The sequence below is a fragment of the Macrotis lagotis genome, chromosome 4 (genome assembly GCF_037893015.1).
Source record: "Macrotis lagotis isolate mMagLag1 chromosome 4, bilby.v1.9.chrom.fasta, whole genome shotgun sequence".
NCBI lineage: Eukaryota > Metazoa > Chordata > Mammalia > Peramelemorphia > Peramelidae > Macrotis > Macrotis lagotis.
Window position 1 is genome coordinate 42289473 of NC_133661.1, and position 11593 is coordinate 42301065.

The window sequence follows — 11593 nt, forward strand, 5'->3', positions numbered from 1 at the left end:
TTTCTTTAACCAATTCATTCTTTAAGGTTAGGTTGCTTAATCTCCATTTAGTTTTTGATCTATATTTCTGTGATCCCTTATTACATATGATTATTATTGCAGTATGATAGGAAAAGGATACTTTTAATATTTTTACCTTTAACTATAAAACATTTATGTCCTAGTATATGGAAAAGCTTTGTAAAAGTACCATAAGCTCAAGGGGCAGCTAGGTGGCGTAGTGGATAAAGCACCAGCCTGGGAGTCAGGAGTACCTGGGTTCAAATTCTGTCTCAGACACTTAATAATTACCTAGCTGTATGGCCTTAGGCAAGACACTTAACCCCGTTTGCCTTAAAAAAAAAAGCTAAAAAAAAGTACCATAAGCTCTTAAGAAAAAAAAATATTCTTTTTTATTCCCATTCAGTTCTCCCTAGATATAAATCATATCCCATTTATCTGAAATTTTATTTACTTCCTTGATTTCATTATTATTTATTTAATTGATTTATATAGTGCTGAGAGGGGAAATTTAAAGCTCTTCACAGTTATCCTGCCTGCAATTCATTTATTTTTTCTTTTAAAAATTTTGATACCAGAGGATTGGGTGTATATAGGCTAAGTATGCATTTTGCTTCATTGTCTAAGGACCTTTTCACAAATTACAAGTATGGCCTTTATTTCTTTTATTGTCTATTTTAGCCTTAACTTTGCTTGAGATCATGATTCCTACCTTTTCCTTTTTTGCATCAGCTGAATATAATAAATTCTTCTCCAAACCATCTTAAATTTGAGTGTGTCTCTCTCAATTCTTAAATGAGTCTCTTGTGAACACATATGGTTGGATTTTGATTTTTAATCTATTTTATCTGTTTCTGTTTAGTGGCTGAAGTTATCCTATTCACATTCAGAGATATAAATACTGTTTGTGAATTTCCTTCCTAAGTTTTACTTACTATTGTCCTTCTCAGCATCCCTATTACTTTGTCCTTCCATTCCTTTTTCCAGGCACACTCCAAGAGTCCCTCCCTTATCTTATCTCCCATCCTTTCTAGGTTCTTCTTCTAGGTTTCCTAGACTTCTTATTTCTTTATAAGTTGAGAAGATTTTTGTACTCTTTTAGGTGAATATGCTCTTCCCTCTTTGCTGAAATCTGATCAAAGTAAAATTCCAGCACTATGAATTCTTTATTTTCACCTGCTTCTTCTGGACTATTTTTTGCTCTCATCTGTCATTTTTTTTGATAAAATTGATGCTTTTTACCTTTCCCTACCCAATTATGTTTTTGAGAATCACTCCATCCAACACAACTCAGCTCATCTTTTTTTTTTTTTATCAAACTACCCTAATAATGATTACAGAATTAAGAACATTGGAGGTAGCTATATGGCACAATGGATAGAGTACCAGCCCTGGAGTCAGGAGGACCTGAGTTCAAATATGTTTTCAGACACTTAATAATTACCTAGCTGTGTGACCTTGGATAAATCACTTAACCCTTGCGAAAAGAACAATATTGACAACATTTTCATATAAAAAAAGAATTTTTATTTCAATGAGTTTCCTTAATTGGCTTTTAATTTTTTCCTTCTATTTCTTCTGGACCTTTTATATAGAATTTTCCATTGTCTTCTTGTCTTTTTGTCATAAATAACTGAAAATCTTTCAGTTAATATAAAGTCATTTTTTAAAAAAAATCCATGAATATGTGCAATTTTGCTAGATAAGTTATTCTTTTATGTAATCCCAGCTGTTTTCCTATTTGATACATAATATTCACAGATCTAAGATCTTTTAGTGTAGAAGTTGTAGGTCTTGTAAAATCTGGATTTCATATCCAAAGTATTTAAATCATTTTTTGCTTATTGCTTGTTAATTTTTCTTTTAAGAAAATTTTGATACTATAGTATTGGTGTATATAGGTGACCTCATGGGATTTCTAGTCTAATCTCCTCATTTTACAGATGAGGAAACTGAAGTTCAAAAAATTTCTGTGAATTGACCCAGGTCACTTATGTAGTAGGTGTCAAAGGAAGTGTTGGAATTCTTACTAAATGTAAGTAGATATGTAGTGGGTATCAAAGGAGGTGTTGGAATTTTTACTAAATGTCCCTATTTCTCTGAATATTTCCTTGGTGTCCTGACCTATAAATAAGTTCTATTTTCCTAAAGTCCTTAGTGTACTTAAGGCACTTAATTGTTTCTTTGGCATCCTTCCCAGTAAATCACCTTCCAGATCTCAAGTGGCACATTGTAGTATATCTCCTTCAGGTCTAGTGCCACCCTTCTCTTTAAAGAATGGTTTATTATTTGTTCCTTAGCATAGTATCCTGAAGATGGCATTATAAAAATCATATACTATGTTCTCCCTGAACATTGTTTTGGAATTGACTGAAGTCCTTTTTGCCTCCTTTCCCATAATGCTAGGAGCTCAATTTCAGAATAAAGAATCTTGGATCTTTTAGACTGAAAAAAAATTCCCAGGTGAGCACCCCAGGACTATGGAATTTTATGGAATTTATTCAATTACAATAATTATAATTGCTCTAACAAGAGACTAGTATATACTACACCCTGATTGATAGGTGATGGATTCAAGATGCAGGATGAGACATGTATTTTAGGTGGACATTGAGAGAGTTTATTTTACTTGCTTTTGTAACTTATAAGTGATTATTCTTTTCTTTTTTTTTTTTTTTTGAAGTGGAAAAGAAAAAAAGGACAAGTCCAATTCACAGTTTTTCTTTGCGGCTTTACTTGTAGCTACTTTGACATTATTATCTTCTTCTGAGTTCAGGTTTTGATCTTCCCTGGTACAATGGTAGCTATTTACTGGTCAAATTTTGTTGTTGTTTGCTCATTTTTTCAGAACATGAATTGACTTTGATCTTTATATTAGTTTTAGACTCTGCACCTAAATTAAAGAGGTCACTCTCCCATGCTTCAGGTTTTTTTTTTATTTGCTGCAGCTATTTCTCTAGCTAGTTATAGAATTCTGTAAGTTTTTGGTGCTTCCTGGGCGATGTGATTCAAGCTGAGGTGTGGTCACTCCTCTCTTAGACTGGGCTCTGGAATAAAGTAGGTTCTATCACTTGGTGTCAGCAATGGCTTCTCTGAAATCTTTTTTTTTTTGTCTAATTATGTGACACCCCTGTTATGACTGTGTGGAACTCTCAAAACGGGGGACCTGCAAATCTCCCAGAATGAGAGCCAACAAGATTAAAATTTACTTGGAAAATGTTTAATGATAAATACAAATAAACGAAGTCATAAATAATGTGAACAAAAAGTTTTGTATACCTATGTATGGCGCCTTTGAACTCATCACCATTTCTCTGAAGTAAGGTAACTTGCAATAGCTCTATTGTTGAAGTAAGCTGTCTTAGTCTAAGTCTCACACTATTTTGGGGAGGGATTTTGTGCACCAAAGAGTTCTTTCAGGAGTATGTGTCACAAAATTAATATTTCCTCCCTCTCCCTCCTCCCTGACTCACAATAGGTGGTTAATATACATATTTTAATTCAATTAAATTATTGTTTGATGAGTAAAAGACTATATTAATTGTGGAATTTGGTCCTGTTTTAAAATGGCATGAATAATAAGGCACTATTATTAAGCTATTCACTAAAAGTTTATTGTAAATAATCTTTGTGCACCATAAGATATGGTGCAGGACATATTTTTACAAAATAAACAGGAAGCAGGATAGAAAAAAGTACTCAGTAGGAAATCAAAGAGGCTGAGATATTTTTCCAAGTTTTTTAGCATTTTTCTTTAAATATTTGAGTCCCAACTGCTATCTCTTCTACCCTCCCTTTCTTTCCCTTTTCCTGGGATGGTAAGCAATCAGATATAGATTATTCATATGCAATTATATAAAACATTTATGTATTAGTCGTTTTGTACAAGAAGACTCAAACTTAAAAAAAATGAAAAGCAATATGATTCAGTCTGTATCACTATCAGCTCTTTGTAGTGCTGAGAATCATTGTATTGCTGAGAATAGGTAAGTAGTTTGCAGTTTTCATCAGCTAGGTGCTACAGTGTTCTATCCACTCTAACTTTTTAGCCAGGAGGAAGGAGTTTGAATTTCAAACCAGAAACTTAATTCTTAACTAGTTGTGGAAACTTGAGCAAGTTATTTGACCCCAATTGCCTCTCCCCCAGGACCCTCTTCAGTCATCCTGATCCACATGAAGGAGAAAGCGAGGCTGTGGTTTACACAGCATCCCCCTCACTCACATCCAATTTACATGCTTGTCATGGCATCACCTCCATGATGTTATGGGATTCTTCGAAAATGAAGGACAAACATTATTGTTGTTACTGTGTACAAAGATCTCTTTGTCATATTCATTTCACTATATATCAGTTCATGTAGGTCTTTCCAGGTTTTTCTGGAATCATTCTGCTTGTCATTTCTTATAACACAATAATATTTCATTATAATAATATACTCCAGCTTATTCAGTCATTCCCCAGCTGATGAGCATCCCTTTGATTTGCAATCATTTCCAATATTAATTCATCAAAAAGGGTGCTATAATAATAAATGCTATAATAAAAAATGTTTCCTTTTTTGGATATCTTTGGGAGATAGACTTGGAAATGGTATAACTGGACAGTTTGATTGCCCTTTGGGTATACTTTATTTATTTATTTAGTTTTTTATTTTTTTTAGTTTTTTCAAGGCAATGGGGTTAAGTGGCTTGCCCAAGGACACACAGCTAGTTCATTATTAAGTGTCTGAGGTCAGATTTGAACTCATGTACTATTGACTCCAGGGCCGGTGCTCTATCCACTGCACTACCTAGGTGCCCCAATAATGGTCCATTTGTAAAGATGATACTTTCAAATCTCTCTCCAGAACAGTTGAATCAGTTTGCAACTTCAACAGTGCAATACTGTCAGTTTTTCCACATCCCCTCCAATATCCATAAATTTACTTTTTTGTCATAACAATCTGTAGATGTAAAGTGGTACCTTAGAGTTGTTTTAATTTTCATTTCTCTGATCAAAAGTGATTTAACATTTTTCATATGACTACAGATATCTTTGATTTCTTTCACCAATTATCCATTGAAAAATGACTTGTATTTTAATAAATTTGATTAAGTTCCCTATATATTTGAGAAATGAGGCCTTTATCAGGTAAACTTGTTCCAAAAATTTCCCCTCTTTTTGTCTTTTCTTTTAATTTTGTTTGTGATAAAACTTTTTAATTTTATATATCAAAATTATTCGCTTTATATCTCATAATACTCACAATCTCTTTTTTAGTTTCGAATTTCTTCCCTTGTCCTTATATCTGACTGGAATAATATCCCACAATCTCTTAATTGGCTTGTGGTATCACCATTTATGTGTATATTATGTACCCATTTTGACATTATCTTTGTAAGTAGTATGAGATGTTGCTTTCTACCTAGTTATTGCATTACTGCTTTCTAATTTTTTCTGCAAAAATTTGATTCTATGGATTTGTCAGATACTAGATTATTATAGTCTTTTACTATAATGTAATTCGTGCCCCAGCTATTCCGTCGATAAAGCACACTCAATTTTAGCCTGTGCCAGATCATTTTGATAGCTACTGCTTTATAATACACTTTGTAGATATGGTTTAACTAGACATCTTCTTTTGCACTTTTCCAATAATTCCCTTGACCTTGAAATATTATATTTTTCTAGCTCTATACAATAAATTCTGATAGTTTGAGTGGTGTGGCCCTGAATACACAGATTAAATTAGATAGAATCGTCATTTTAATTATCTTGTCTTGGTCCACCCATAGGAAGTTCATATTTTTCCAATTGTTTAGATCTGACTTTATTTGTGTGAACAGTGTTTTATAGATGTGTTCATATAGTTCCTGAGTTTGTCTTGGTAGAAATACTCCCGTGTTCCTTATATAGTCAACAGTTTTTTTAATAGAATTTCTAATTCTTTCTCTTGTTGCTGTGCTTTGGTGGTAGTATATAGACCTGTGTAGAATACATAGGGGATTATTTTGTATACTGCAACTTTGCTGAAGTTGCTAATAATTTCAAATAGCTTTTAGCTGGTTTTCTAGGATTTTCTAAGTATCACATCATGTCCTCTGCAGAGGGCTATTTTTATTCGCTCATTGCCTATTCTAATTTATTTGAATTCTTTTTCTTCTTATTGCTATTGCTAACATTACTAGAGCAATATTGAACGATAGATGTAATAATGGTCATGCTTTCAGACCTGATTGCATTGAGAAGGCTTCTAGCTTCTATTCATTATAGATAAAGCTTGCTGAAGGTTTTAGAGAAATATTATTTGAAATTTTAAGGTAAAATCCATTTATCCACATAAGCTCTAGTGTTTTCTAAATTTATTATTTTCTTTGACTTTTACAATTTTTTCCCTAATCTTGCTTCCATTCCCCCAACCCCCACAGAAGGCAGTCTGGTAGTCTTTACATTGTTTCCATGGTATGCATTGATCTAAGTTGAATGTGATGAGAGAGAAATCATAATAAAGTATGAGAGCAAAATTATATAATAAGGTAATGAGTTTTTTTAAATTAAAGGTAGTCTTTGGTCTTTTTGTGTAATTCCACAATTCTTTCTCTGGATACAGATAGTATTCTCCATCGTAGATACCCCCAAATTGTGCCTGATTGTTGCAATAATGGAATGAGCAAATCCATTAAGGTTGATTATCACCTCCATGTTGCTATTGGACTGTACAATGTTCTTCTGGTTCTGCTCATCTCTGAGCTCTAGTGTTTTTAAATAGTAACATGTGCCACATTTTAATCAATGACTTTTACTTTATCTATTGAGATAATCAGAAGATTTCTTTTTTGTTTTAGTAATATGTTCAATTATGGTGATACTTTTCCTAATATTAAATCAACCCTATATTTCTGTTATAATTCTTACCTTATCTTAATGTATGATCCTTGTGATATATTGCTGTAATTTTCTCATTAGTTTTTAATTTAACATTTTCACATCATTTTTCATTAGGGAAATTGGTCTATAACTTTTTTCTCTGCTTTAACTATCTTCTTCACAATTAACACCCTATTTGTGTAATAAAAGGAATTTTGTAAGTCTGAGTCTTTGCTTGTTTTTCCAAGTAGTCTATGTTTTATTGAGCTTTATTGTCCTTTTGATGTTTGATACAATTCACTTGGGAGTTTATCTGGCTCTGGCTTTATTTTTTCTTTGGGATTTTATTGACAACATACTCAAATTTTTTTATTGCATTATTTAAGCATTTAATTTATTCTTTCTAATAATATGGGTAATTATGTTTTTGTAAATATTTTTCTATTTTATTCATATCAAATTTTTAGTCATATAATTGGGCAAAGTAACTCTAAACAACTGTTTTAATGTACTTTTTATTGGTGGTAAATATAACCCTTTCATTTTTATACTAGTAATTTGGCAATTTTATTTTTTAAAAATCAAATTTTTTTAGTTCAATGGTAATCTTACTTTCAGTTTTATTAATCTCTCCTTTGATTTTCATGATTTTGAATTTGTTTTATTGGGGATTTTTAATCTGATTTTTTTTTTAGCTTGTCTAACATTCCCATCTCATTGATCTGGTTTTTCTCTATTTATTTGATGCAAGCAATAAAAACTAAAATTTTCTCTAATATCATTTTGTCTACATGTAGTAAAGTTTGGTATATTGTCTCATTGTTGTCTTTTTCTATAAAAACGAAATTGTTGATTTTTTTCTGTGGTTTGTTTTTTGATGTACTTGTTTCTTGCAATTAAATTATTTTATTTCTAAATAATTTTTAATCTCTTTATTTTCTAATATTAAATGCATTTTTTCTTAAATTCTAATCTGAAAAGAATGTGATTACTGTGTCTGCTTGTCTACATGTGATTGTGAGGCTTAGATTCTAAAAGATGGTCAATTATATTTTTGTGTGTGTAAGTGCCATATACTGCTGAGAATAAAGTATATTCATTTCTATTCCCATCCATTTCTCTCCAAAGATACATCATATCCAGCTTTTCCAGAATTATATTCATTACCTTAATTTTTTTCTTGTTTATTTTGTGGGTAGATTTGTCTTTTTCTGAGAGGACAAATCTGAGGTTTCTCTACTACTATAGTTTTATTATTTTGTTCCTCCTATGACTCATTTAAATTCTTTAAAAATTAAGATACTGTAGCATTTGATGAAAATCAATTTAATGTTGGTATAATTTAATTGACTATGGAGCTCTCAGCAAGATATAATTTCCTTCTTTATCTCTTTTAATTAGACTTATTTTTGCTTTTAGTTGTCTCAAATTTCTTGCTTTCTGCTTCAGTTCCTTAACTTTGCACTGTACATTTCTCTCTGCTTCAAAAGTTCCTTGCAAATTACACATTGTAGAACTCTAGTTTTTAATCCATTCTGCTGGCCATTTCCATTTTACAGGTGACCATCCAATTCACATTTATTGCTATGATACCTAATTGCATATTTCTCTCCAAGCTATTTTTGATTGTTTATCCTGCCTCTTGACTTCTGCCCCTTTTCTTTCTCACTGGTCTTTTAATTCTTCTCACCAACTTCCTTAATGTACCCCGCCTTTTTAGCACCTTCCCATTCCCCTTCTACTATCCTTGTCCCTTTTGCATCTTTATAAGGTAAGGTAGAGTTCTATAAACAATTGTTTAAGTTCTTCCCTTTTAGAGTCAGTTTTGAGGAGAGTAAGGTTTAAGGTTTGGTGGTCACTCCAACCCATATTTCTCTTCCATTAGATTAACTCTTCTGTGCCTCTTTTATGTAGAATAATTTATTCCATTCAATCTCTCTCCTCCATTTTGTGCATTTTTCTTTCACATTCATTTATTCTGGTGGTTTTTTTTTTGAGGTATCATCTCATCAAAGTTACCTTATATTCAGCAACCTCTATTAACATATACTCTTTCTAAATGCCCTTATAGCATTAAAGTTGTTGAAAGTTACAATTATCTTGCCATTTAGAAATATAAACAATTTAAGCCTATTGAATTTCTTATATTTACTCATTGTTTCTGTTTCTTTCTTTTTTTTTTTTACCATTTTATGGTTCTCTTAAATTTTATATTTGAAAGTCAAGTGGTTTTATTCAGTTCTTGTCTTTTAATTATAAGTGCTTATAGGTCTTCTGTTTTGTTAAATGTTCATTTCTCTCCTAAAGGTTTATATTCAATTTTATTGAATAAGTGATTCTTGGTTGTAATCCTAACTCCTTTGCAGAACCTGAGATTAACACCTGATTTGCCATTTAAATCTTTGTGACCTTAGTCAAGTAATCTCATAAAAACTCATAGTCTGTCCTGTAAAAGTGAGAAGTTAATCTTAGTGATATCTCAGGTTGTTTTTAGCTCCAGATCACTGGTATAAAATTTAATAATAATAATAATGTTTGTCATTCATTCTCAAAGAAGTCCATAACAGCAGGGAGGTGCTGCCACGGCAGGCACATGAATTGGATTTGAGTGAGAGGTTGCTGTGCTAAATCACCAGCTTCACTTTCTCCTCTAGAGCCATCTGGGTGCAGTGACTAGATATGAATCAGGAGACTGGAGAATGATTTGGATGTGAGATAATCAAGGTTAAGTGACTTGCTCAAGGTCACACAGCTAGTAAGTGTCAAGTGCCGGGATGGGATTTGAACTCCCATTCTCAAGACCAGTGCTCTATGCACCACCTAGAAGCCCTAAAATTTAAAAATAATCTATTTATTGATGGAAAAACCAAGGTTGAAAGAGGCCAAGTTGATTTATTTAAGATCACAGTGCTTTAAATTGTCTAATTTGAACTCAAAACCATCTTCAGATTCTAAGAAAAATGGTTAGTTATTTCTCTTTGACTGTACTATTTATGGTAATCTTATTTTTTTAATCTATGACCTCAATGCATATCACAGTGGCTGACAGATTATAGGGACTTAATGAATATTTATTGAATTTAATAAGAAGAAGCAATATAAATCATCTTCTAGGAGCAAGGGTAGTCAAAGGCAAAACAATGGGGAAAAGGTGTAGAGAGAAACATAGAAAAGCAATTATTGAAAAAAGAAGGAAAGCTTATTTTGGGGAAATGTTATCACTTAAAAGGAGAAGGTATTGGTTAGGGAATTAATTCTCTTTCTTTCTATTGGGGCAGATGCTAATATTGGTATTTTCATTATGTGATTTTCCTAGTTAACAACAGTTTCTCATTTGTATATAAGCCCTAAATGCTGTCTATTACTAACCCAAATATTTTTTGAATTTTAAAGGAAAATCTAAATATTGCTCCTGCTAAAGGCCAACTGACATGTTTATTATCACATGAGATAACCTCTCCTTTTGAAGACATCTGCTGGTAGATCCAGGAGGCATCTTCTGGTTAAATGGCACTGAACAATTACTCACTGGTGACTGAATTTATCCTGCAGGGTTTCTCTGAAACACCTTCAATTCAGATTGCTTTCTTTTGCATTTTCTTCTTCTTTTATGTCATGGCTCTAGCAGGCAATGCTCTCATTGTGATGGCAATAAGCCTAGATTCAGGTCTCCATAAACCCATGTATTTTTTCCTTGCCAACTTGGCCATCTTAGATATTGGTTGCACCACTACTGTTCTGCCCAAATTGTTGGAGACCCTTTCAGGCAAGACATCCATCTCCTATGCTGGGTGCATGACTCAGTTGTATTTCATTACATGGTTTTTGGGTTCTGAACTCCTGCTTTTTACAGCCATGGCTTATGATAGGTATGTTGCCATCTGCCACCCTCTCCATTATACCACCATGATGAGTAGAATGATTTGTAGACTCCTAGCTGGTGGTATGTGGTCCATTTGTTGCATTAACACATCGATACACACTGGCCTTATGGTACAATTAGATTTCTGTGGCTCAAATAAAATTAAGCACTTTTTATGTGAAATCCCCACTTTGCTACAACTCTCCTGTACCTCCACATATGTGAACAATATCATGATAGTCATTGCAGATGTATTCTTTGGAGTGATTAATTTTATGCTCACAATGGTGTCCTATGGCTTCATTATTTCCAGTATCCTGAAAATCCGCACGAAGGAAGGCAAGAAGAAAGCATTTTCTACCTGCTCCTCCCACCTCATCGTGGTCACCATATATTACACCACAATTATATACACATACTTTCTCCCAGGCTCTGGGTCCTCCATGGATAATGGCAAAGTAGTGGCTGTTCTATACACCACTATTAGCCCAACTTTAAACCCTCTCATTTACACTGTACGCAACAAGGATTTCAAAACAGCCCTGAAGAAAATATTTCCATTCCTTAAATAAATAATTATCATTTGTCCACATGATTTTCATATTTTTATTTTTGAAATCTCAGTATGTAAAGATGATATAAAGAAGTTATTTAGATTCTAGGAACCTCAGTTATTAGATCAATAGTATGATTTTTTTTTTTTAGGATTTTGTAAGGCAAATGGGGTTAAGTGGCTTGCCCAAGGCCACACAGCTAGGTAATTATCAAGTGTCTGAGTCTGGATTTGAACCCAGGTATTCCTGACTCCAGTGCTGGCACTGGTGCTTTATCCACTGCGCCACCTAGCTGCCCTGCAATAGAATGGTTTTCACACAGAATCTCTA

General features: G+C 32.8%; 1 protein-coding gene across 1 annotated transcript; it reads left to right on the top strand.

The window, feature by feature from the left end:
* Positions 1-10354: 10354 nt before the first annotated feature.
* On the top strand, positions 10355-11281 carry LOC141523045 (olfactory receptor 13A1-like). Its single transcript, XM_074236332.1, has one exon. The coding sequence runs from the start codon at positions 10355-10357 to the stop codon at positions 11279-11281; it is 927 nt and encodes a 308-aa protein (XP_074092433.1).
* Positions 11282-11593: the final 312 nt, after the last annotated feature.